Source organism: Myotis brandtii, unplaced genomic scaffold (genome assembly GCF_000412655.1).
Source record: "Myotis brandtii unplaced genomic scaffold, ASM41265v1 scaffold32, whole genome shotgun sequence".
Lineage (NCBI taxonomy): Eukaryota > Metazoa > Chordata > Mammalia > Chiroptera > Vespertilionidae > Myotis > Myotis brandtii.
In genome coordinates, this window is record NW_005362269.1 from 14,112,687 (window position 1) to 14,140,603 (window position 27,917).

At 46.6% G+C, this 27,917-nt stretch overlaps 1 protein-coding gene across 9 annotated transcripts in view; it reads left to right on the forward strand.

Moving 5' to 3' along the window:
• TENM2 (teneurin transmembrane protein 2) overlaps positions 1 to 27,917 on the forward strand; it is a 1,214,660-nt gene that overhangs the window by 1,154,948 nt on the left and 31,795 nt on the right. For all 9 annotated transcript variants that reach the window (XM_005870581.2, XM_005870582.2, XM_005870583.2 and 6 more), the window contains 7 exons: positions 302 to 551; positions 8,180 to 8,200; positions 11,140 to 11,372; positions 12,538 to 12,692; positions 14,725 to 15,599; positions 21,511 to 21,686; positions 23,399 to 23,634. In XM_005870581.2, the coding sequence (XP_005870643.1) occupies positions 302 to 551; positions 8,180 to 8,200; positions 11,140 to 11,372; positions 12,538 to 12,692; positions 14,725 to 15,599; positions 21,511 to 21,686; positions 23,399 to 23,634 (1,946 nt within the window). The remainder of the gene's footprint in view (positions 1 to 301; positions 552 to 8,179; positions 8,201 to 11,139; positions 11,373 to 12,537; positions 12,693 to 14,724; positions 15,600 to 21,510; positions 21,687 to 23,398; positions 23,635 to 27,917) is intronic.

Sequence of the window (27,917 nt, forward strand, 5' to 3'; positions counted from 1 at the left end):
TGGTAGTCTCTCCCCTTCCCTCGGCCAGTTTCATCAAACGCCCAAATACTCACCGGTTTTCCCACCTTCTCTTTTTAAATGTCAAAGAATGTTGGGCTGGTTTTCCCAGATCATGCACTCATTTACCTCACAACTCTTCAATTATCTCTACAAATGTTATCCTACCCAACCCCATAGCCCGGGGTCTACCCATCCCATCTCTCAGCAAAGGGAATCTTCCCCACATCACTTCCCGTCCCGTCAGCAGGCCGATAGAAGTGTCTCCCTAAGGGCCGCACGGCCACCTCTGTACCGCCCGCAGGCATCCTGCACAAGGGCACCGGGGAGAACCAGTTCCTGACGCAGCAGCCCGCCATCATCACCAGCATCATGGGCAACGGCCGCCGCCGCAGCATCTCCTGCCCCAGCTGCAATGGCCTCGCCGAAGGCAACAAGCTGCTGGCCCCGGTGGCTCTGGCTGTGGGCGTCGATGGGAGCCTCTTCGTTGGCGACTTTAATTACATCCGGCGCATCTATCCCTCCCGCAACGTGACCAGCATCTTGGAGTTACGGTAAGCGGCCACACAGACGCTGTCGTTTGTTCTATCGCTGCCACAGCCACACAGCTCCATGGGTAATCGGTGGCTGCATTTGGGCTTCTCCAGAGAATAGACATTCCCTGTGATGGGTTGAGGTTCGAAACCTAGGACCAGACTCAAGTGAGGGTTTGGGGAAAGGCTTTGTGTAGCTGTAAAACACCACACACGCATTTCAGACAGTTGTCAATACCTGAGTTACAAACAAGAAAAGCAATGTCAGTCCTGGTGTTTGGGTTGGGACCCGGGTAGCTATGTGTTATCAAACCGCCAGGCCTGAATCTAATACACACCAGACAGTGAAAGAGCTGCTCGAAGCTGTTGGTCCATTTTTGTGGTTTCTAAAGGGGCACTTTTTAAAAATACAGATTCTCGGAGCCCATCCCCAGAGGACCGATTCAGTCGATCTAGAGGAGGCCAAGGCATCCTTTATCCTTGACTAGCTCGGTGGGAGATTCCAGTGCCTGTCAACATCTGAGAACCACCGATAATTATTTACTGGTTCACACGTTTATGTTGAGCAGCTCTATGTGTGAGCTCTCTGTAAATTCTCTGCATCTTCCCACTTTCACTAGGATGTGACTTAGGATGACGTAGAATAGGCCATGCTAGGCAGCTCCTGCCCCCTTCCCCAGTAGATTCAGTGCTTGCTGCTAAGTCTAAAGCCCAGACTCCCCTGTGCTGAACAGAGTTTCTTAGAAACTCTCTTTCCAGGGAAGTTGATTTTAGGCCATTGAACCTTGAGAAGGATCTGTAAGTAGAGAGAGATGAAGTCTATAAATAGGGGAGAAATGTATTCAACAGATACTTGGGGAATGTATACTGTGCCTGGGACTGGCTGGCTGAAGGGGCCCGGGGGGAGGCGGGGCATAGATAGGAACCAACAAAGTCCTAGTCATGTGTTTGTGGTCTGATACGGAACTTCAAATCATGTGGACAACTAAAACATAACTGCAAGTTGCATTAAATACTTTACGGAAAACCTAACAGGCTAAGGGATATTGATTATAATGGGAATGGAGGAGGAATGAGGAAGCTACATAAGGTAAAGTGGTCAGAAAATCCTCTCAGGCCAGGTGACATTTGAACTGGGTCCTGAACGATGAGGTCAACCACGGGAAGATCTGGGGGAAAGGGTTCCAGGCAGAGAGAAGTTGTGCAGAAGCCCTCATATCAGCAAGTAACCTGGTTTATTTAATGGACGAATAAAGTCCAATATGGCAGAAGGGTGGTGAGCTCAGGGGAGAGTGTCTCAGAGGGGGTCAGAGAGGTAGGGAGGGGACTAATGCTTCAGGGTCTCATTATCATGTTGATGAGAATGGATCATATTCTTATTGCAATGGACAACCATTGGAGGTGAAAGTAGAAAGTGGGTAGAGTTGATGTGATCTGATTTGCATTTTTTAGAGACATTTCTGGCTACTGTGTGGAGAATAGACTGCAAGAGTGGAGGCTGTAGCAGTTGTCCAGGACTTGGGTGATGGTGATATGGACTAGGGTGGTACCAAGGGAGATGGGGAAGTATTCTAACTGGGATATATTTTCAAGATAAATCTGATCAGAATTGTTGATTGATTAGATATAAGGAATGGGAGGAGGAGGAGAGAGAGAGAGAGAGAGAGAGAGAGAGAGAGAGAGAAGAATCAAGGGTGATGCCTAGGATTTTGACCTGAGCAATTAACGGGATGGTGGTCCCTTCTGCAGCAGCCTCAGCTCCCAGGTGCAGGACTTAGATGAAGTCACAGGTTGCTGTTGCATTTTAATATCTTTGAGGCCCCTTCTGGGAGAGAGATCAATGACCTGAGCACCAGCAAGTGCTGCTGAGTATTCTTGGGAGCTGAGACTGTGCCAGGCCCTGGGAGAGGTAAAAAGAAAGGAGTAAACTGCAGCTCCACGCCTAGCAGGTTGCAACCTCTGTGGTCCAGTGGACATTTCCTGAGTGTGATGGTGAGCCACACCTATGCTGGGCTCTGAGGTCCAGACAGGGATGAAACCAAAGCTCAAAGAGCAGCCATTCCAGGCTGAGATGGGCACCCAGGCAAGTGAGGCAATTCAAACTGTGTCTAGAAGAGCCAGCAACCAACCACCACAGAAGGACAAAGGGGGAGTTCATGTGAATAAGAAGGTGTAATAACCAAAAAATGAATGAGAGGAAGAAGGAGGCAAAATGGAAGAGGCTGGATAAACTCAACCTGCCAAGTTGACAGCCAGACAAACCACTTTTCCTAGAGCTCCCCGAGGAGGTCCCCTTCCCAAGATGTTTATTTCCTCTTCTGTCCCAGGAGAGTCCTCTTCTTCTCAGGCCTCCTGTGGGCCATGGAGACCCAGGAGAAGAGGCAGGGCGCTGAAGGTAGCATTGTGCTTTCCCATGAGGGTCACGCTTCTCACTGGCATTTGTCGCCCTCCACCTCTTCCTTGTCACTGCTCTTCCTGCTCAGCGCTGAATCAGCACCTGCCAGCTGCATTCCCACCTCCCAACCTTGACTCCTGCCCCTCAGCCTACTTACAATACCTTCTCTACCTCATCACCGAGCCCGTCTTTAAGGCTCCATTTGAAGGCCCCTTCTTCCTTGAAGCCCGATCTCCTTAGTGGAAATAATTCTCAACCTCGTCTGGGTCACTTTGTCTAATTTTCCACAAAAGTTGACAGTGTTCACTGCCTTGTTTTTTAGGTATTCCTGTGTAAATCTTAGGGCCCTAGTGTGTGAGTTTCTGTGGAGCAGGCAGTTTGGGTATCTTTGCCCCTTGATGCCTAGAGTAGTATCTGATCCACACCAGCAGCTCAAGACCTGTGGCTTGAGTTAAGGCAGACACAAACCAGTGTCCTCCCCTTGGTTGGAATTTGCCCTTGGTTCCGTGTCTCTTAGAGTTGTAGAGGCCACAGTATCAGTGATACCAGCCAAGGGCCCACCCAGAGCCATGCCACAACCACATGGTGACAATGACATGGCTGGAGGGCATGGAACTACCAATTTCCCTCGACAGCCATATGGTTTTTGTTGTTTCTTTTTTCCTTTTTAACCGCCTTTGGACATGTTCTTGCTTTCATCAGCCAGGGATCCAGAGATGATTAGAAGTTAAGCTTTTACAAGAACACTGGTTTGATTCTTCTTTTCTTCCCACTACATACCTGAAAACAAAGGGCTGTCAATCCCCGCTCTTCAAAACAGTAACCTTCAAAGGGAGAGAGGAGGGAGGGAGGGACCTGTCTTGCTTATGTCTTTTCTCCACTGTGAGCTGGCAGCCCAATGATTCCATTTCAGGAGCCAGTGCCCATCCCTCTCTCGCTCACCCACCCCAGAGCCGTGCCTCTGAATCAGAATTTTACTTAGACGTTCCCGTGTGCTCTCGCTGTCTTTCTCCCTTCCTTTGCCTATGGAAAACACACCTGGAAAACGTCCAATGCTGGAAAAAGCCTTCTTCAGTGCCACCAGCACTGGAGACATTTTCAACATTCACTTCCCCCAAAAGCCTGACATGACCTGTTGTAGCCCATTTCCCTTCTTATAACTATCACCCTCTCCAGGTGATCCCTAGAAAACCTGAGCCCTGTGGAGCAGAATAAATGTCAGTCACTTCCATCTTAGGGTGAATTTCTACCCTAGACAAATCTTTCCTTCCCCCCCAGTTTGAGACTATCTTAGCAATTGGACCCCAATATAAGGTAGTAACTGATAAGGGAGGGAACAGTGTCTTGTTGCTTTACTTAATGTGGCCCCTTTGGCAAACATAAGACTCTTGCACTTTTCATAATATTTGAAAGTCTATTTTTTAAATTTCCCAAAAATAAAGTTATATTATGATATTTATTATGTTTTTTTCCAACTAAAACACTTGCCATGCTGAGATTCTGATGGTGCTGTTGGGGTGACTCAACGGCATCATTGCATTGGGGAAGCTCTTCAGGGGAGGGAATGTCTGGCTCAGGGGTGTCAGTGCTGGAGAGGGAAGAGATGTGAGAAAGAGGGAGCCTCGGAAGGAGGGCAAGGGCAGCAGAAATTGGAATAAGCCTCACCAGGCAAAGATAAGCTTTGCCTGAGAGTTCCAACCAGGACAGACCCTGCTGGATGCCAACACAGGATGTTCAGGAGGAAGATGGTTCTAGTTAGAGAGCAGACACTTGCCCTGTGTAGTCAGGGTATAAACACGGAGCTCAGGAGGTCAAATATAGAATAGCAGTAACAACAACATCACCATAAAACTTTGGGCAGTTCTTGGCTCTGTTTTCAAAGAGCTCTTTTACCAAAGACAGACCTAGGTTTCGTGCAATTTCAGAATGAAACTGAAATTATTTAGGATGAGAAAAGAAACCAAAGCAACTGCAGATTTTGAAAAGCTGACAATTACTCCAAATATCACAAAATTCAGAAAAAATAACCTAAATTTTTTATTAATTAACTACTCATACACGTCCAGGATACTTGTTTTCCTACACTTTTTGACTGCATCCTCTTTGATTGTCTCTTAACATGACAATGACTTTGTAACATCATTATCTATAAAAAGAGGAGAGAGAGATTCAGTCTTGCCTTCAGTATAGCTGGTCAAAAGTTGCTTCAGAGTGCTGATAAATTAGAAATTTTTCTTTGATGTTCAACGATTGATTATGGGCAAAGTCGTGAGAATTGTTAGAATTGTCAATGTTGGGAAAACTTCACCAAGCTTCTTTCATAGTATTTCTGAGCATTTCAGGTTTTTGTGTGCAGTGAATAATCTAAATATTTTTTGGACCGACACTCATCAGCCAGTTTGTCACTGATGTCCTGGTAATAGTGCAGTGTGACTTCTACCCTGGGCGTCGCACTTCCCGTCAGGGTGGGAGATGAATCAGCTCAACAGGGAAGGGGCATTCCTGAAAGTCCTTCCTAGCCAGAGTGTCCAGCAATAACCTAACAAGATGGTGCAAGGAGGACATAGCAACCACATAAGTACATCTCCCTAAAAGGAAACTAAGTGTGTCCCAACTCACTTTTATTTAGTTACAACTAAAACAAACAAACAAAAAATGTGGCCATTCCAACTCCACCCTCTTCCGTGGCATGGAGGGAGTTGGAATAGAAAGAGACAACAGCTGCATAGCCCACGGTCACAGACAATAGAGCAGTGAAGGCCTGAGAGGGGTGGGTGCAGGATGGAGGGGGTCAATGGGAGAAAAAAAAAAGACATTTGTACTACTTTCAACACTAAAGATAAATTTTAAAAAGTATTATTTAGTGGGACTGACTGAAGAACAAATTAATAGCTTGAACAGTCTTTTGATTATTAAAGCTATCAAAATAAACTTTGAACATATTGTACATAAAAAATCTGGACATGATGGTTTTATGGGCAAAAGTGTTACATTTTCAAGAAAAAAAATCCCAATTTTTTACAAACTCAACAATAAAGGTAAATTTTTTTAGAAAAAGGAAAAAAAGAAAGAGACAACAGCTGATTGCAGCTTTGTGATTCTGGGTAGAATATGAGGGGTTGGAACCAGTCCAAGGCAGGGTCTACCCAGCCTCATTCCCACTCTCCATCACTCAAGAACCCATTTGCCCAGTCTACCTCTCTCCAGGACTCCTTCCTAAAAATCAGCAGCATGGGAATAAGTCATGTCCAGAAAAAGGAAAAAAAGAAAGAGACAACAGCTGATTGCAGCTTTGTGATTCTGGGTAGAATATGAGGGGTTGGAACCAGTCCAAGGCAGGGTCTACCCAGCCTCATTCCCACTCTCCATCACTCAAGAACCCATTTGCCCAGTCTACCTCTCTCCAGGACTCCTTCCTAAAAATCAGCAGCATGGGAATAAGTCATGTCCATATTTACTTCTTCTGTTCACAACAAAGACAAGCACACACACATAAATCACAAGACAGCCTGATGAGTGCTCTGCAAGGCAAGCTGAGAACGCTCAGAGAGACCCTGAAGGTCCGCAGGGGAGTCATTGAGACTCCACCGTGTGAAGAGCTAATCCATCTCCGTTCTTGAACCTGAGACACCACTTTTTCCTCAAAGCATAAGCCTAAAAGCTTGGTGTTATTGAGGCCACGGACACAAAGCCTGGGCTTTGAACATAGGGATACATAGACCCAACGATGCTGTTATTTTGGTTTCTTGCTAAGCACCCACTCTGCTGATGGCCCTAGACTGGAATAGCAGTGACCTCAGCCTTTCACCAGAGCTCATGTCCATGTGATCTTTCAGACTCTGTACTCTCAGTGACTTGGTCCCCCACCCTTGCCCTTTTCCTTCCTCCAACATAGATACTATCTTATTCAACTTAAAGCAGATGTTCTTAGGCAATAAGTAGGTCAGGTTTGCAGACCCAAATCCCATCCAGTCTTTTTACAAAACCTTGACTTTAAAAAAAAAAAAGTGGAATTGATATTGCAATAATTAAGAGCCAAATATGACTACCACTGGTGGCAGATAACATTTCACTTTCATTAAGCAATATAAAACAGGCACACAGACTCCCGGCTGCCGCCCCGGTGCACCAGGCTTTGCAGAATGAATCTCAAATTGTACCATGTCAGTCAGAGCTCAGGAGTTATCAGCATCATTTAATTAACTTTTTTTTTTTTTTGCAAAAACTAACACGTTGGAATAAAATATAAAAATGTAATTCCTGTGCAAACCCACCACTAATGATGGCCCCCAGCAGAGGCCTGAGCAGCACCTGAGCAGGAGTCAGGCCTCAAACCCTCTTTGTTCTTTCCCTGAAGTCTCCTCCCTCAGCCCGAAGCAAAAGAAGGGTGGGGCTCCTTCTGCCTTAGCCTGGAGGCCTCGGGAATGGGGAGCAGTTTCTCTCTTTTTTTCTCTCTAATGCAGTTAACTTCCAGCCACTTTCCTGTTGAACTTGCCATGTCTTTTTGTTCTTAAGAGAAAAAAAACAAACAGCAAAACTTTTACTAGTTTTCCAAAAAGGAAAGGTCTTTGGCTCCGATGACAATAGGATCTGATTACCTATGAATTTCATTTAAGAAGAACGCCGGATGGGGAGAGGGAAGGTGGCAGGGAGCAGGCATAGGAAATGGTTGTGATTCTCAGGGTTTGACAGTATTTGCCAAACTAAGATTGGGTGTGGGCAGGGACTTTCTCCTGGGTGGTACTGACTCCACCCTGTAATGCACCGATGGCAAGTAGGTGGCCCAGGTGGCACCAGGATCCCCCACACACACACCCGGGGCAGATGTTACAGATGAGTCACGGTGCTCTTTATAGCTGAGCTTGAATTTGGCTTCAGAATCTTTCTGCACCTGTCCCGCCGCAGCCATCACTCATCAGCAGGTGTTGGCATGCAAGAGGTCACCTGCTTGCCATCCCTCCATTGGCCAGAAGACCTTTCTTACCCATTGCCACCTGTGTGACAGCCACATTGCTGGTCCAGGAATGCAGGCATTCTTGCCTAGATTTCCCAATGGCCAGGAGGAATTCCAAATCAGGGGGCTTCCCAGGAAATTGAGCCAGGAGCTGTCAGCTAGAAGGGGCGGGGAGAAAAAGACGGCCTATTTTCGGTCCCTTTATAAAATAAATAAATAAACGAAAATGTGATGTTTGTTTTATCATCAGTTCTTCAGCTAACTGTTTGTTCTTTTTCCTTCTGTTTTCTTTCTATAAAGAAATAAAGAGTTTAAACATAGGTAAGACAAAAAACTCTTTCCTGTATAATTTGATATGGTTCGTTTGCTTCCTTGTCTCTGCTTTCTGTTTCGTGCTTCTTATGTAATGTTGTATATTTTTATGTACCAAATATAGTCCCTTTTTTATGTGCTGATTGTGTGTTGTAGATATGATAAGCTTTGGCAATTATGAAATGCAGTCAAAAAGCAACCAAATAAGCTGACAGTAATTAGAATTTCTGGGAGATGCAAAAGCAAGATAATGAACCCTCAGCGAACTTTTATCCCAACTGCTCAGTGCGGTCCGTAATTGGGCTAAACAGTCGAGGCAAACTTCTGGCTTTTGTAAATGCTGGACTGGGTTCACAAAAGCTTTAATGAACTGGAAACGGGTCAAAAACTCATTTTCAACTCATTAATGATTTTTCCCCCTGGATATATGGTCATTTTTTTAAAAAAACAAGTTAATTGCCAATCTGCTGGTCAGAATGAATCCAACAGTTGGATGCATTGGGTATTTTCATGGAGTTCAGTCACTTTTTAAGTAGTATGAAGGGTATAGACCGAGTACTTTTTGTCTCAATAGCCTTTGTCATTCAGTCACTCCAAGGTTAGCATTTAAAATCACACTGGTACCAACACACATATGTGTGCCTGCGGCTCTGGGGAGCTTCCCCTTACAAAGTTAGGACAAGTCCAGGTTGCCCCAGGGCGCACTGAAATGGATGTAGCATGAGCTTTCTGGAAGAAAAATGATCTCACTTTTACTTGGGAGAAGAGAAAAAGCAAAGCTTTTTAATACTCAGGGGAAATGTATTTTAATACTCGAGAGACATGCCTCTCCCTTGCGCCTTAAAATGAAATGTGGAAGGTGCTTCATGATGTTAGGTCAAAATTAGCCAAAGGGTGGAGTCCAGATACCCACAATCATCCCAGTCAGTGGGAAAGCTGCAATGCATAGGAGGAGTCCTCTGCCTTCTTCTCAGGCACCCCCAAATTGGCTGGTCATAGGCACCCCAATGGATCAAATAATAAAAGCAGCAGCAACAACCTGGAGGGACACCCCTCTTCAGACTCACCCCACTGGCCCTTCGCCTTAGCCACAGAAGTGGAAGGATGTCTGTGTGTCTAGCTGAGCTTTCCTGCAAGAATCCTGGTGGGAATGAGCAAAGGCCATGGGGAGAAGGGGGCCCCAGAGAAGGGAGCCCCACACCCTCAACTGTCTGCTCTCTGCCAGAGATGTTGAAAAGCCTCCTGAGTCAGGCTCCCTAGAAAGTCCAGAATTAATTAATCTTGCTCACAGATAGGCACAGATGTGCAAAGCCCCGATCCTTCTGCTGGCCACGCCAGCTACTGTCCACTCAGTAACAAAGTAAGCATCTAATTAAAAATGGCACAAATATCTCCCTTTCTACCCTCATTTGTTGTGTATATATGGATATTCTCCATAGCCAAAAAAAAAAGGAAAAAAAGGAAAGAGAAAGGAAGGGATCTGGGTAGCCTTCCCTTCCAGACTAGTTATCTAGGCTGGAATTTTAGAAAGACCTTGACTTCTAGTTCAATTATGTGTCTTCATAGCAACCTGAGGAGAAGCTGGAATTAAAGATGGTCTCGCTTCACAGATTGTTCCTAAAAATAGCTTCCTTCTTCTTTTCTTCCTTAAATCAGGGAAGAACCCAAACGGGGGTGTTTTAATTAGTCGTTTACTAGCTGGTGTCTACAAGACACAGGCATCCAACACTGTTACCACCCTCGCCCACCCTTCACCTCTCCCAGCTCCTCCCTTCCCATAATGCCAAACTTCAGTTGAAAAATAACTTAAAAAAAAAAAAGCCTGTGTTCATTTTAGGCATAGGGCACCAAAACCTCATCTGTCACACTAGGGCGGAGAAGTGTTCACTGCTTGCATCACGGAGGCAGTGATTTTAGTAACCAGCATGGGAGGGGCACGAGTACCCATTCTGGCCTCAACCTCCAAACAGCAACAGACAGTGCAAAGGGAAGAAGCTGTAGGGTTTGAGCCAAAAGGAACATGCGAGTGGTCTGATTTGATTTCTTCATGACGAGGAATCTAGGACCCAGCAGAGCCAGAAGATTTACCTAAGGTCACCAGCTGAGTCAGAGTTGAATTGGAGTTTTCTGTGTCTCATTCCTGAGCCAAGTCCACAAATCTTCCTCTGTCCTGGTCAGTAACACATAGGAGATCAGAGAAAGAGGTCTAGGTCTCTGAGGCTTGATGTCTTCCTAAGACATTCCACACACCTAAGGTATTTATCTCCTGAGGAGGCTTAGGGCCCTGGCCCATCTTGGTCCATACCTGTGACCTCATTATTACCCATGATTTAAAAACTGGGTCTCCAACCCCAGTAATTCAGATTCTGGACGTGGTATCCGCAGGGCATCACACTCCTTCACACGAACTTGATTCGTGTCCACACTGAGAACTAGTAGCGAAGATCTGAGGCTGAGGGCTGGGGTGCCTCCCATTACAAAACCAGGAAGACTCCCAGCGGCTGCGGGATGAATGATCCAGTATCTCAGAGGCACTGGGGAGGCACGGATTAAAAAGAGAACATTGTCCCAGGGAAGTGTCCCTAGATCCCCTTGAGAACATGTTAAACCCACGGAGGGATCAAGGAGGCTGACACACAAAACACACACACACACACAAAGGACCAGAGTGGGGTCTTTCGCATCGGCTAAATGAAGCAATGGTACTCTAGCATGATGGGAAGCGATAGATTCTCTGATGGCGGGAGCAGGTTAAGCCCAATTAGAAGTAGCTAAAAACCATGGTGTGTTAAAGCACTAAGTTAATATGGTAGATCCTTTCCAGTTCACTAAAGTGGAAAGACATTGGCAATGGTTACAGTCATGCTAGGATTTTTGTCATCTCTTCGGTCGAGCAGGCCAGCTGAATCACCCCTTTCCCATTTCTCTCTGTGTTTCTTCCACTAAAGCAACAACCCAGCACACAAGTACTACTTGGCAGTAGACCCCGTGTCCGGCTCTCTCTACGTGTCTGACACCAACAGTCGGCGCATCTACCGAGTCAAGTCCCTGAGCGGAGCTAAAGACCTGGCCGGGAACTCGGAGGTCGTGGCAGGGACTGGAGAGCAATGCTTGCCCTTTGATGAGGCCCGCTGTGGGGACGGAGGGAAGGCTGTGGATGCAACCCTCATGAGCCCTCGAGGTAACGCCTGCAGAGGAAGGAAGCCCGCCCCAGAGAGAGAGCTGGCCACGAGCTTGGCTTTCCTTATTGGAGCTCGGCCGAGCCCAGGCACTCCTAAGCACAGCTTTCCCTAGAATGGCTTAACTCTGATCGATTGCTTTGGTGTGTGGGGGAGTGTCTTTTTTGAAGTGTATTTGTTTTATTTGAAGTAAACTTCACCACCCACATATGCTACAAGTGGAAAGTGGTTGCTCCTGGAGATTTCTGACTGCAGCCAGTCACAGAGTCGGAAGGAGCCAGAGGTCTAGCTGTGTGGGCTGGAGACAGCACAGAGCCCAGTGGGTGGCCTCCAACCTCTCCCAGATGTTCCTGTTAGACAATAGTGCACACAAAGTCTAAAGCACAGCGCCTGACATTTTATAAATGCCCAGTAAGAATGGGCATAATTTCCAAGGACCTGGGATTGGTGGGAGGAGTTCTTGGAACCAATGGATCTCTATTTGAAAAGGGATAGATAATTAAGGTTAAGGACAATCATTTGAAGGTCCAATTATTGTCACCAGTTTTAGCTACCCTGAAAGCAGCTGGTAAGAAGCATTGGGTGTGGACATTAGAATAAAGATGCAAAAGAATTAGAAGCCTCTGTCTGTGTCTTAGGGGGGGAAGGGTGGTCCTGGGACCTGCGTTCCCCCAAGGTGCTGATGCGCTAGGTGAAGTCAGGGCTTCATGGGGAATACTTCCTGGAGGGTACACTCTGAATGGCGCGTGTGTGGCTGCAAGAATCATTATTTCTCAACCTCAGTGTTGCAATCAGTCGTGAAGGGTAGTCAAGTAATTTACCACCAATAATTTTTCAAGCAAGGAACTTGGGAAATAACTGCTTTCCAAAAAAGAACAGATGCAACGTTATTTCCCCATCCATTCATTTGCAGCCTTGGTTCATTTGCAGCCCAAGGTTTGTTCTGCAGTTCAGTGATGATACAGCCAGCACCCCAGGAATTATGCAGATCTCAACGCAGTGCTCATGAGAAAGGGGGTCACCTTAGAAGGCTGAGAACCACTGCTCTGAGTGTAATAACCTCTCAGTAAGGTTCCAGAAGGGAAGGCCCAGTAGGGCATCCCCACCTTCACCCCACAAGCCCTGCTCCTTGCCGAGAGACGCACTCCCCCCGTTTGTCTTGCTCAGGTATCGCAGTGGACAAGAATGGCCTCATGTACTTCGTCGATGCCACCATGATCCGGAAGGTCGACCAGAATGGAATCATCTCCACCCTGCTGGGCTCGAATGACCTCACTGCCGTCCGGCCACTGAGCTGTGACTCCAGTATGGATGTGGCCCAGGTAGGACTCTCTCTCTCTATTTCTCATCACTAACTAAGCCACACCTGGTTCTTGGTCTGAAGTTCTCACCAGCAACCTGTCTGAGTGGAGTGGGAAGGGGGAGATATAGATAGAGATCACAGGTGTGTTTGCAAAAGGCTTGAGATGAACTAGGCAGCAAGACAGACTGGGAAATGTCAGGTAGGATGAGGGAGAGAGAGAGAGAGAGAGAGAGAGAGAGAGAGAGATTCTGCTCAGAAAAGTGGAGCTGGTGCCTACTGCAGCCGAGGCAGATTACAGGGTAGGAGTTCCTGTGTAATTGCCTCTCTTCTCCATCATTATTGCAGGTTTGAGAATGTACCGTGCAGTGTTATACGTCCATCAGAACTTCCCTGTTAATCTGAAATGATTGCATCCTCACTACATAAACCTTTATTTTGTGCAGTCATAGCTGGAGCAGAGCCCTCTACACGATGCCCCCAAGTGATATTCTTTAGTCTGGGCTCTTGCTGCGGCAGAGAACACCGGCTCACTCAGCTAGACAGCCTAGGAAACTGGACTAACAACCTGTCGTAGATAGATGTTGACCCTTCCTACAGGGGCCTTTCAACCCTCGGTCAACCTCATTAATTTCAGCTCAAATTCTACAACAAACTGACAACTTTCCACTGAGATTTTCATTTCAAATTCTACAGAGAAGAAATGTGTTTTGTCCAGTTCATTTTTTCTTTTCTTTTTTGTTTTTTGTTTTTAGTTTTTATTGATTTTGAGAGAGAGAAGAGAGGAAGGGAGAGGGAGAAAGAAAGAGAAACATGAATGAGAGAGAAGCATTTATTGGCTGTCTCCTGCACACCCCCAACTTGAGATCAAGGCAGCAACCCAGACATGTGCCCTGACCAGGAATTGAACCAGCAACCTCTTGGTGCATGGGACGAGCCTCAACCAACTGAGCCACACCGGCCAGGACTGTCCAGTTCATTTTTTCAAGCAAACACCCAAGCTGTAATTTGCTGGCCAGCCTGGGCAGGGGCTGCCCTTGAGTCAGGGCCACATTCCAAACCTCACAGCTTCTTTCTGTGAATTAGATAAAGGGGTCGTCTTAAAATGAACATAGCTTCCTCCAGCCCACGGCTCGGTGAGCAGGATATGAGCTGGGTCACATTAGCCCCTTGGGCAGTGGACGACCGGTACAGTCGTGTATGATGACTCTGACCCTGGCCTAATCACCTGGGGCTGAGATGAACATCCTGGGAGAGATAGTGTCCTGCTCTAGCCACAGCTGACGATACAGTAAGACAGCGGTTATCAACCTGTGGGTCGAGACCCCTTTGGGGGTCAATCGACCCTTTCACAGGGGTCACCTAAGACCATCGGAAAACACATATATAATTACATATTGTTTTTGTGATTAATCACTATGCTTTAATTATGTTCAATTTGTAACAATGAAAATACATCCTGCATATCAGATATTTACATTACGATTCATAACAGTAGCAAAATTACAGTTATGAAGTAGCAACGAAAATAATTTTATGGTTGGGGGTCACCACAACATCAGGAACTGTATTAAAGGGTCGCGGCATTAGGAAGGTTGAGAACCACTGCAGTAAGAGATATGTGTTACACAGTCTCTTCTTCTCTGTCGTATATATCATCATGGGCAGTGGGCAAGGGGTTTGATGATGGGCGGGTCTCCATACCGGGTGTTAGTAAAAAGTCCTTTTTCCCCAGCTGCATAAAACCAACCCAAGTGGCCCTAGCCTGTTTGGCTCAGTGGATAGAGTGTGGGCCTGCGGACTGAAGGGTCCTGGATTTGATTCCGGTCAAAGGTACATGCATGGGTTGTAGGCTCGATCCACAATAGGGGGCATGCAGGAGGCAGTCTATCAATGATTCTTTCTCATCATTGATGTTTCTATCTCTCTCTCTCTCTGTCCCTTCTTCTCTGAAATAAAAAATATTTTTTTTAAAAACAACACAAGTGTCCGACACAGGTAAACACTGGGCACATTAGATGCTGTTCTTTAATCGGACACCGTGTCACCCACAGGTCCGCCTGGAGTGGCCCACAGACCTTGCCGTCAACCCCATGGACAACTCCCTGTACGTCCTGGAAAACAACGTCATCCTGCGCATCACAGAGAACCACCAGGTGAGCATCATCGCGGGGCGCCCCATGCACTGCCAGGTCCCGGGCATCGACTACTCGCTCAGCAAGCTAGCCATTCACTCCGCTCTGGAGTCGGCCAGTGCCATCGCCATCTCCCACACCGGTGTCCTCTACATCACCGAGACGGACGAGAAGAAGATCAACCGTCTGCGCCAGGTGACCACCAACGGGGAGATCTGCCTGCTCGCAGGCGCGGCCTCGGACTGCGACTGCAAAAATGACGTCAACTGCAACTGCTACTCGGGAGACGACGCCTACGCCACGGATGCCATCCTGAACGCCCCGTCCTCCTTGGCCGTGGCTCCCGACGGCACCATCTACATCGCGGACCTGGGGAACATCCGGATCAGGGCGGTCAGCAAGAACAAGCCCGTGCTAAACGCTTTCAACCAGTACGAGGCCGCCTCCCCCGGGGAGCAGGAGCTGTATGTCTTCAACGCTGACGGCATCCACCAGTACACGGTGAGCCTGGTCACGGGGGAGCACTTGTACAATTTCACCTACAGCGCGGACAACGACGTCACGGAGCTGATCGACAACAGTGGCAACTCCCTGAAGATCCGGCGGGACAGCAGCGGCGTCGCCCGCCACCTGCTCATGCCCGACAACCAGATCATCACGCTCACTGTGGGCACCAACGGGGGCCTCAAAGTCGTGGCCACGCAGACCCTGGAGCTTGGCCTCATGACCTACGACGGGAACACTGGCCTCCTCGCCACCAAGAGTGACGAAACGGGATGGACGACATTCTATGAGTAAGTGGGTTTATAAAGTATGTCCCGAGAGCGCTCACCCCACCCTCGTTGGCATCAGAGCTGGCCCTCGCCCTAGCCAGTTTGATAGAGCGTCGGCCTGCGAACTGAAGGGTCCCAGGTTCGATTCCGGTCAAGGGTACATGCCTAGGTTGCATGCAGGAGGCAGCCAATCAATGATTTTCTCTCATCATTGATGTTTCTATCTCTCTCTCCCTCTCCCTTCCTCTCTGAAATCAATAAAAATATATTTTAGAGAAGAAGAAGAAGAAGAACTGGCCCTCAAGTAGCTTCTAGAACTGCTTGGTCACGTTGTCTTTCTAACGTTCATGTCTCCCATGGCCCTAAGGCGCCCATGGCCGCTCTCCCTGACTCCTCAGTGATTTGCACTGTGGAGCTTTCTCCCTGCAAGAGCTGGGAATTCCTCTTGCCTGCCTGTCGTCAGGGTGTCAGGATATTGGACACACGCCGCACCTGGGAGATCAAGTGCTGATTAACTCCGCTGATTATTCCTGTTTGCCATGTGTACGGAAATTAGAACCTAAAAGGCAAGATCCTGGCGGGACTCCTGTAATTTGCCAATAGGTCCAGCCACACACTTGATTGCACAGACAGGTAGATAAACTCTGCATTTCCTCTCCAGCAGAAGCAGATCAATACAGATAAAGTGCTAGGTATATTAAAAGACGCCAGCGCCGGTCATATTTCCCCTCACAATTATCTCACACTTAATAGTCCCGCCGTGCGTTTTGCCAGAAAAAGCTGCTGCCCCTCATGCTGCAGGCGGCGCTTGGCCACACTGCCAGCGACGGCAGGTATTGACCGTTGGGATGCTGGCTGGAGGAAATTGCTAAGGCATCGTTCTGCCCATGGCTGCCTCACACGGGGGTGGAATTTTCAAACATCTGGCTCTCCTGGATGGGGAAGGATCTGGTTAACCCCTATGTGTTCGGGGGTTTGCTTTGTGTCTGGGTGTTGCTGCTAGCCGAGAATTTAGTTCGGTAGGGAGGGGGAACATTAGAGAAACATCCTTGCTCACTCCTAAAAGAATTTAGTTCGGTAGGGAGGGGTTGTCACAGAGGGAAGGGGGAACATTAGAGAAACATCCTTGCTCACTCCTAAATCCAGGAATGTTCACTTACTGATGGTAGTGACAGAGGGCTTGGGAGAATGTACAGGAAGCTGTTGCCACCTGCTGGGAATTTGCTGCATTGCAGAATCGCTCTCCCTTGCTCTGTCTTCTTTCTTTGGGCAAAGCTGTCTTTCTCAGATTTCTGAGGCATCCTAACATCCTTCAGGGCACAGGAACTTGACCAAACTTTACAGCCCGGTTACTCTGTCCCCAAAGGCACCATCCGAGTGCCATCTTTAGCTCTCACGCTAAATTAGGTTAAAGCTATGCAAGTGACCCAAACACCTCCCAGGCCCTCATCTTCCCTCAAAAGACCCAGCGCATCTCAGTGGCATCTTGCCACTTGTCACCACCTACCATAGTCTACATTTTAACTTGGTTGATTTTAGCCTTCTCTGCCCAGCACACACAGGTCCTAAGGGCAGGGATTTTCACCCATTTCGTTGCTAGCAATGTCCCCAGTGCTTTGCATCGTGCCAAGCACATAGTAGGCACTCAGTGAATACTCGCTGAATAACTGAGTCAAACGCAGCCTCCAGCGCCACACAGACCGAGGGAGGCCGAACTGGCTTTCTTGGTGGCCTTGAGATCCCATCGCAGGAGCGCACAGCTCCTTGCACACGTAGGCTCAAAAAGGCCTGAGGGTGAAGAGGCCCACTGCACGGGGGAAGCAAGCAGAGCCGGAGGCAGCCGAATCTTCTTTGAAAGTTAAAGAGGACATGTTCCTCACCCTGTTCCCCAGAGATTCTGATCACCACCCCAATCCTCTGTTCCCCGGAAGTTATCCAATGCTTGCCACTTCTGTCATACGGAAGCCAGGCAACATGCACATCATAGGTGTCCAGGTAATGCAGGGGTTGGAACTCAGTCCTAGCCCGGGTCCCACAGAATAAGCACCTCCCCGGTCCCTCCTGTGCAAGAGCTGGGACTCTGTCTGTTACTGCATACTCCACTAGGTACCCCATGCGGAACGGTCATACTGTTCTTTATTGAGATAAAATTGACATATAAGATTATATTCATTGTAGATGTACAATATAATGATTCGGTGTTTATACAAAACAATAGCTACAATAAGCCTAGTTAATATCTCTCACCATACAATTATTAAACATTTTTCTTGTGATGAGAATTTTCAAAATCTACCCTCTTAGCAACCTTCAAATGTGTAATACAGTGTTATTAACTAGAGTCACCCTGCTGTACATTTCATCCATGATTTATTTTATAACTGCAAGTTTTCACCTTTTGACCCCCTTCACCCATGACACCCACCCACCCCACCTCCACCCCTGCCTCTGGCAAACACCAATCTGTTCTCTGTATCTGTGAGCTCATTTGGGTATTTTTAATTTGTCTTTCTCTGTCTGACTTCTGTCACTTGGCATAATGCCCTCAAGATCCATCATACTGTCACAAGTGGCAAGACTTCATTCTTCTATGGCTGAATACTATTCCATTGCATATGTAGTACACCGTATTTTCTACATCCATTCAGACATCAATGGACACTTAGGTTGTTTCCATAGTTTGGCTATTGTAAATAGTGCCGTAATGAATATGTGGTGCATATATATTCTCATGTTGGTGTTTTTATTTATATTTTTTTAATTTATTTCAGAGAGGAAGGGAGAGAGAGAGAAATAGAAACTTCAATGGTGAGAATCATTGATTGGCTGCCTTCTGCAAGCCCCGCACTGGGGATCAAGCCCGCAACCCGGGCATGTGCCCTGACTGGGAATCAAACCTCAACCTCCTGGTTCATAGGTTGAACTGGGCAAGTTGGTGTTATAATTTGAGTTATATGAGTTCTTTATATATTTGGTATATTAACACCTTATCAGATATATGATTTGCAAATATTTTCTCCCTTTTAGTAGGTGCTTTTCATTTTATCAGTAGTTTCCTTTGCTGTGCAGAAGTTTTTTTAGTTTTATGTTGCCCCATTTGTTGATTTTTATTCTTTTGTTGCCTTTGCTTTTGGTGTCAAGTCCAAAAAAAATATCACAAAGACCAATGTCAAGGAGCTGACCGCTTATGTTTTCTTCTAGGTCGTTTATGGTTTCAGATCTTACTTTCGAGTTTGTAATCATTTAATTTTTGTGAGTAGTGTGTAATAGTGGACAAGTACCATTTTTTGCATGTTGCTGTCCAGTTTTTCGAACACCATTTATTGACAAGACTGCCTTTACCCTATTGTATAGTCTTGGCTGCTTTGTCGTTAATTAATTGATCATATTGGCGTGGGTTTATTTTAGCTCTCTATTCTGTTCCACATTGATCTGTGTGTCTGCTTTTATGCCAATATTGTACTGTTTGTAATAGAATTTGAAATCAGGGAGCATGATGCCTCCAGCTTTGTTCTTCTTTCTCAAGATTGCTTTGGCTATTTGGGATCTTTTGTGGTTCCATACAAATTTTAGAATTGTTTGTTCTATTTATTTTTTAATCGAGTAGTTTGGGGTTGTTATTGAGTTGTATGAGTTCTTTATATTTTTTAAGTATTAATACTTTATCAAGATATATGATTTACAAACATTTTCTCCCACTCAATAGGTGTCTTTTAATTTTGTTGATGGTTTCCTATGCTGATTTTTTAGTTTGATGGAGTTTTACTTGTTGACTATTCGAAAGAATTGGACTTTTGATAGGGATTGCCCTGAATCTGTTGATTGCTTTGAGTAGTATGGACATTTTTTTTAATCTTTGTTCTTTTACTCCATGAGCACAGAATATGTTTCCATTTATTTGTATCTTCAATTTCCTTCATCAGTGTCTTATAGTTTTCGGTGACAGGTTTCTTACCTCCTTGGTTCAATTTGTTCCTAGGTATTTTATTCCTTTTGATGCAATTGAAAATGGGATTGCTTTTTAATTCCTCTTTCTGCTATGTGGTTATTACTGTATAGAAATGCAACTGGTTTTATATATTGATCTTGTATCCTGCAACTTTACTGAATTTGTTTATTAATTTTAACAGTGCTTTGGTAAAGTCTTTAGGGTCTTCTATGTAATATCATGTCACATGCAAATAGTGACAGTTTTACTCCTTTCTTTCCAATTTGGATGCCTTTATTTCTTTTTCATGCCTAATTTCTCTGCCTAGGATTTCTGATGTTATATTGACTAAAATGGCATCCCTTTGACTTGTTCCCTGGTCTTAGATGAGAAGCTTTCTGCTTTATACTATGGAGTGTGATGCTAGCTGTGGGCTTGTTATAGATGGCCTTTATTATGTTGAGGTGCATTTCCCCTGTACCCACTTTGTTGAGTTTTTATCATAAATGTATGTTGAATTTTGTTCTTTTCTAAGTCTATTGAGATGATCATAGGATTTGTATCCTTCATTTTGTTTATATGATATATCACATTGATTGATTTATGGACATTGAACCATCTTTTCATCCCTGGGAAGAAATCTCCACTTGGTCACTGCCTTCCAACATCCACAGAGCTTGACTCTTCCAAGTTCGCCGCAGAAGCAAAATTCCTCACTTCACTGAAAGTCAGGAGCCAGATCTGCATTTCTTTATTCCAGAAGCATTGGCCAAGCACCTCCATCTGTGCTGTGTATCCTAGGCACTAAGTGGTTACGTCAAATAGGCCACAGGGTTCTGTGCACAAGAGTCCTCCCTCAGGCCCTCCTCCCTGCACCTGCTGCCCAAGCTCCCATCTCTAACTGTGTCCCTGTCTCCCTCCAATCCAGAGGGGCCCACACCGGAGGTTGAGTCGTTTTCCCTTCTTTTTAACCCTCCAAGCAAAATGATCTCCTATATTCCATCTTCCTTCTCATCCCTTCTCTCCAGTAGCAAAGCTGATCTCGGAGACAGCAAAGGCTTCGACATTTAGACCTTGAAATGAAAAGAGTGTCTTTCCCTTTCCTGGAGCTTAAGGAGGGCCCACACTTTCTGAATACAATGGATCTTCCAGAGTAGGGAAATGCCCCCATCAAATGGAACAATGAAGCTCCTACTAAAAGGAGGTGGGAAAAACTCAAAGCACTCCACACTTTGAGAAAAGATGACACATCAAAAAGGAGGGTTCAATTTCAGGTAACTTTCTGGTAGGAGCTCGATTGCTGGTATACTAGATGTGGGTGCTGAGGACAACTGAGGTCAAATGAGTCACTGGGAAACTGTCTGGAAAGGCTGCTAGGGAAGTGGAGCCAGGGTTGGTTTGAGGCTATGAGGTCAGAAAATAGGTTACAGGCAGCCAGGCCTGCTGTGCTTGAGCCAAGGCCTGGAGGTGCATTTGGCCCAGGCTGACTGTCTGGAGGACCGTGAGGTGACAAGTGAGTTGTATGAGTTGGTTATATGAGTGTGGAAGACCTAGATGGGCATGGATGGTCTCAAATGCTAGGCCTTGGTTTGATTGAGCAACCACAATGGAAGAAGAGTGTGGTTGTTAGCTCAGCAGAGAAGTGACATAAGGAAGCATCATTTTTAGGAAGGTTAATTTGGGGGCTTTGTGGGACACACAAAGAGCAAAAGATGCTCAGAAGCTGGTGTTCCCAGTGACGTGGAAGAGCATGATGAAGTGCACCTGCCGCAGGTGAAAGGTTTTCACTGAGCTGAGGCAGGTATAAGTGCCACCGCCGTTTCTCAGGGCAGGCTGGGGTTTTGAGGATTGTGACGAGGGGCCTCAGACTGATGCACCACCTGGTCACCCCACCTTCCAATCTCTTCCTCTGGCCCCATGGACCTTTCTCTGTGTAGTTCTGAGGGTTGGGAAAGCCTTCAGCCCCAACAGCTGTGTTCTAACCACAGTGTGTCTGTCCTCCAGCTATGACCATGAGGGCCGCCTGACCAATGTGACACGCCCCACGGGGGTGGTGACCAGTCTGCACCGGGAAATGGAGAAATCCATCACCATCGACATTGAGAACTCCAACCGTGACGATGACGTCACTGTCATTACCAACCTGTCTTCGGTGGAGGCCTCCTACACAGTGGTGCAAGGTAAGCCCCCCCAATCTCAAAACCCACCCCCAGACCCAGCCCAGCAGACTTCTAGAGCTCTAAAGCACCCCTCCACTTGCTGTTTTAGTGAAATATCCACAGCAAACACACTCTATAAGAGCTCAACTTTGCAGAAAACGACTTAATCAGATTCAGGAGAAGGTCATCGATACCAAACCATTGAAATGTTTGGAAATGTCTACAGGCTTATCTGAAAATATCAGTCAGTTTTCATCTCCACGTGCTATCCCCACCTCCCACCTCTCTCTCCATCACTCCCCACCGCCCCAGGACACATGGCTACCTTCTCAAAGGTTGTTGATTCTCTTGAGCCCCCCATGTTTGTGTGTGTGTGGCTCCCAGTCTGATTCTCTTTCCCAGGCATTTGTTTGTGGCGTCGGTTGTCCTGCCATCACAGCTCTTTAGCAATCTCTTGCCAAGACTGGGGTCTCAAAGGTGTCTGACCACCCCCTGGTTACTGTTGCTGTTCGACATGACACACAGTCCAGACGAGCACAGGGGCTGGCGAGAAAAGGCACTGTGCAGATTAATTTTTCTTTTAATTAAGATAGAATGTCAGTGGGTTAGCCCGTTGTCAGAGGATAAAAGTGTCCTCTCAGTAGATAAATGGTGACATTTCTGGACTGCGATCCCGCAGCAGAGTCTGTTTCGGCGACTCTATTTCTGCTCTGCCAAGTGATTAATGATGTAGATCCCGTCTCCCAGCATGACGGCTGCAGGCGCAGGAGTGACAGGTACACGCGTGCTCACTGCCCCCGAAGCCCGCGTCTCAGAGGCCAGCCCAGCTGGACTCCTTTGGCCAAATAATCAGGAAGTGACATATCTGTAAAAGGGGTCTCTCACTCGCATTTCCTTCCTGGAACTTTCCGATAAAGGAAAAGGTCAGAAGTCTGATGGGCCCGTGGAAGTTCCATTCGGGCAGATAAGCGCCCGTTATCAGCGCCCGCTGGCACAATCTGCCTCATGCCAGCTGAACCTCCTTAGGGTTCTCTTGAGTGGAAGTGGCGTGTTGGTGGAGTCAGCAGCAGAGTCACCAGGGACAGGACGGTTGCTGTGTCTCTTGATTTTCTTGAAGAATCCTATACTTGATTTGCAGTTGATCTGATCTGTGGCTAACCCATCAACCTCAGGTTAGATGGTAGACAAAAGGGAAAAAATACATAAATATACATGTATATATATGATTGTGTGTGGTATCCAAAAATGTATGTACACACTTTAAATAATTAATTCCAATGAGTTAAATCTGAAAAGAAAGAAACATCAATTGAGCTATCAGGAAAAAAGTGTATACACTTTGGGGGGAAAATATATATATATATATATTAGTAGTTTTTGTTAATTTTTGTCCATTTGAGCTAACATATATGTTAAAGATCAGGGATTTGATTGACACAAATTGTGTAGGCGATAGACATCTTTAAATGCACTATTAATAGTCTTCAGCGAGTAAAGGAAAAATATCACGGCACAATTGTTTCTGGAGTGCCACATATTAATAATGTTTTTCTTTCCACGGATCAGTAGCATCTCTGCTACCCACCTGAACATTGTGCGTGTGCTAATTGAAGGCCGCCTTAGACTGACAGCTGCGAAGCACCATGGAAACCTATAAAAACAGGACTTCTGTTCTCTTGCGACTGAGTGGATAATTTATCTCCCTGTCCCCGCCCCCACTTGCATTTCTCCAGATCAAGTGCGGAACAGCTACCAGCTCTGTAATAACGGGACCCTGAGGGTGATGTATGCCAATGGGATGGGTGTCAGCTTCCACAGTGAGCCCCACGTCCTAGCGGGCACCATCACCCCCACCATTGGCCGCTGCAACATCTCCCTGCCCATGGAGAATGGCCTAAACTCCATTGAGTGGCGCCTAAGAAAGGAACAGATTAAAGGCAAAGTCACCATCTTTGGCAGGAAGCTCCGGGTAAGTGGTTCCACCGAACTTGTCACCACCAAGTGGTAGGGGATGCACTTCGTCCTCGGGAGCAGAGGAAATGTCCCCGTTCCCGAGCCTCCCTGGAAAAGACAGGTCTTTCCCCCAGACGATAGGAGCCATGTATCCCTCGGGGACTGACACCGTTTCCTGGGATTGAAAATGGGGGGACTGACCTTCTGCTACAGCTACAGGTAGCCTGGGGCCTCATTTCACACGCGCCTTCTTCTCCCTCAGCGCCCGCTGCTGGTTGGCCAGTTCAGCAGACGAACTGGTGCCAGTGCCTCCCGGGTAATTTGCTAAACACTCAAGGAGTTGACAGTTGGGTGGAATATGTAGATGCAGGACCATCCTACAGGCTCATGGAGAAGATAGAGGAGGAGTTGTCCCCCAGCCTGGGAATCAGGGCAGGTTTCCCAGGGGGAAGCAACCCACAGTAGGAAGTTTTGACCAACCCTCGCCTCCCCAGTCTAGGCAACTTACAAGTTGTATCTTTCAAAAATGAACACATAACAGCCTGAACCAGTTTGGCTCAGTGAATAAAGTGTCGGCCTGCAGACCAAAGGGTCCTGGGTTCGATTCTGGTCAAGCGCATGTACCTTGGTTGCAAGCTCCTCTCCAGCCCAGGCCCTGGTAGGAGCACCTGCAGGAGGCAACCAATCGATGTGTTTCTCTCACATCGATATTTCTCTCTGTCTTTCCCTCTCTCTTCCACTCTCTCTGAAAATCAATGGGGAAAATATCCTTGGGTGAAGATTTAAAAAAAAAAATTAACACATAACATTTGTTGAGAACTTTCATGATACAAGCGCTACCTTAGATGCTTTACTTACATTATTTTATTTCCAGCAGCCTCATGGGGGTAGCTATTATCATCTCCATTTTTCAGTGAGAAAACACAGAGTCTAGGAAGTTAAATAACCCATCCAAGGGCACGACGGGTAGAAAATGGCAAAGCCGGGACTCAGCCCCAGCTCCGTCTTTCGGTGTGTTTCACGTACCGGCATTCTTAACCGCCAGGCCACACAGCTTCCCGTTTAGATCCCTGGGCACCCAGGTCATCTGGGGCCTGCTCTGGTCCTTTATCCGGCACTCAGGACTGTCTCTGACCCCCAGGGGGCAATCCTAAGGATCCCAGGCTTCATCAAATCCGGCACGTGTTCACTGAACGCCTACTATGAGCCAGGCACTGTGCTATGTAGTGGAGATACAGGGCACACCACACAAAACCCCTCCCCTCCTGCCGCTCACTCACAGAGGTGGGCGGAAAGGGGCAAGAGGGCAGATAATAAGTAAATGAATCAATAACTGGAATAACTGCAGATGGAGATAAGCAGTAGGAGAATAGGACACAGTGGAGCAGGGCAGGGTTTAACAAATGCTCGGAGCCCCTGAGAGTAGAAGGCTTGCCGTCCAGAGAACTTGGCTCATCACTTATGCCGGGTTGTTGGGCTGAAATCCAACCGACCCAGGTGACCGCCCTGCAGAGCCAGGCCGTTCCATCTTAGGGTTCGCCTTTGTCTAGTTGGAGTCTAATTGTCCACGTCAGGTTATCAGCTGGCTCCCATGTTGGCTTCCTCTGCTGGCTATCTGCAGAGTCGCAAGCTGTGCACAGTATCTTTCTAAAGACAAAAATGGCCTGGCCAGCGTGGCTCAGTGATTGAGCATCGACCTATGAGCCAGGAGGTCACGGTTCAATTCCCAGGTTGTGGGCTCAATCCCCAGTGTGGGGTGTCCAGGGGGGCAGCCAATCAATGATTCGCTCTCATCACTGATGTTTCCATCTCTCTCTCTCTCCCTCTCCCTTCCTCTCTGAAAGCAATAAAAATATTCTTTTTTTTTTTAAAGACAAAAATGAAAGGAGGTCATTAGCTAAATCCTTCATAACTGGATTTCAAGGCTGTGTGATTGACTTTTAATACTTGGCATGGTAGAAGTTGATCATACGTAGTAATCACACCTTCTCGTGTAGTACTCAGCTATGCATTTTGACTGAGTTTTCCAAATAAAGATAAAATGTGGGCCTAAAACAAAATGGCTATCATCCCAACTCTGAATATTAACAACCTCAATAATGGGACTCTTGGTAATTAGCAGAAGTTAGGCACGCAGGTCTTATAACTGCATTTCTGCCAGGGTTAGATTTGCTGGCATCATGTTTATGCAAATCAGAACACAGCTTTATCTATCAACACCTCAACACTTAATTGTCTAGTGTTAGTTCCTGTAACAATAATCACATATCCATTTAGCTCTTAAATGAAAATCACTATGAGATTATAACAGGTCGAGTGGACTGAAAATGTAATTTGAAAATGAGGGAGAAAGCCTGGAATTTATTTGCATCTCATTTAGTTTAATTCAATTCATAAATTGTTTAGTGAATGAAATAAAAGCAGCTCACGGAGATTGGCGGGAGCAGGTGGAAAGGCAGGGTGGAGTGGGATGTGGGTTAAGAGACCGGGGAGTGGCCCTTTCCTCAGATGCGCCCACGGCAGGGAAGTTTGCAGCCTCTCACCCAAGCTGTCTGGTGGCCCATGAGAATGCAGGCCCTTCTCTCCTTACCTTTGGTCCTGACCTTTCTTTTCACTCCATTTTGACACCCCAAATTTTTTCATTCATTTCAAAGAGTGGACTCTTAGGAGACCATTACATGTGATGATTATAATTGCTTGCTTTCCTGGGTAGGTCCAGTTTTATTTTCTTCTAAGTTTAAGTCTCTCCTGTATTGGGACTGAAAATGAAACCCACGTTTCAAATTTTTTTTAAAAAAGATGTTTACTCAGTGCCAACTCTACATGCAGAATGATGGAGGGAGTAGACTAGAGGGAGAAAAAGAAAACGAAGTCTTGCCACCGAGAAGCTGACGGTCTAGTGGAGAAGGCAGTGGGAGCAGTGGGATGTAAGCTGTCATAGAGGCTAATGTCCTGTGGGCAGGGACGCTGCGTGGGGTCGTCAGGAGAGGAGAGGCTGTGGCAGGGAACAAGCCCCGACATCTTGGGGGCTCGGCGCATCAAACCAGGTATCTCAGCTCTAATCGCTCTCTCTTGTGACCCTGCCATTGTAAGCTCATGGCCTCTCGGGTTACTGGGGAAGGGGAGGGGGGCTTGGATGACAAGGGCGCTTACTGAGCAGGGCTGGATGAGGACACAGCGGGGTCACTTCAACTCAGCCGCAAGGAGGCCCAGGAAATGCTGGTGAGCACTGAGCAGGGCCTGGCCACCCTGTCAGGCCTGAGGTTTGACAGGCGGGCAGGAGGAGCTTCGTGGAGTGCGAGTCAGTCCTGAGGAGCAGCAGGAATTGGCCAGGTGAAGATCAAGGGAAGGCGTGATCAGCCGGAGTGTTGCCTGTGAGACAGAAAGAGGTCAGAAAAGGGAATGGCATTTCAGAAGCTTTAGCTCAGCGTGGCCCGAGAGAAGGGAATGTGTTACACTGGGGTGCAGATTTTTTTAAAAAATCGAGCTGTTGGGCTGCACATAGGAGGGAATAGTTTGCTGGGTTGGCATTTATCCTGAGGACGGTGGGGGGCTGTTGCAGGTTTAATTAGCAGAGTGATGGGTAGGGATGTGTAGTATTAGAAAGACCTCTCAGAGCCCAGAAATAAATCCTTGCTTCTATGGTCAATTAATATAAGGCAGAGGAGGCAAGAATATACGGCGGGATAAAGACAGTCTCTTCAGTAAGTGGTGTTGGCAAAACAGGACAGATACGTGCATAAAAAAGAAAAGAAACTGGACCACTTTCTTACACCAGATACAAAAATCAACTCAGAATGGATTGAAGACTTACATGTTAGACCTGAAACCATAAAACGCCTAGAAGAAAACATAGACAATAAACCCTTTGACCTTGGTCTTAGCAATATCTTTTTGGATATACCTCCTCAAGCAAGGGAGACAAAAGAAAAAAGTAAACAAATCGGAGTACATCAAACTAAAAGGATTTTGCACAGTGAAGGAAACCATCAACAAAACAAAAAGACAACCTACTGAATGGGAGAAGATATTTGCAAAGGATACATCTGATAAGGGGTCAGTACCCAAAATACATAAAGAACTCATACAACTTAACACCAACAAGGTCAACCAAAGACCTTGTATGCATACGTGTGAACTAGGAGGTCACGGTTCGATTCCTGGTCAGGACACATGCCCAGGTTGTGGGCTTGATCCCCATTGTGGGGCGTGCAGGAGGTAGCCAATCAGTGATTCTCTTTCATCACTGATGTTTCTATCTCTCTCTTCCTCTCTGAAATCAATAAAAATATTTTTTAG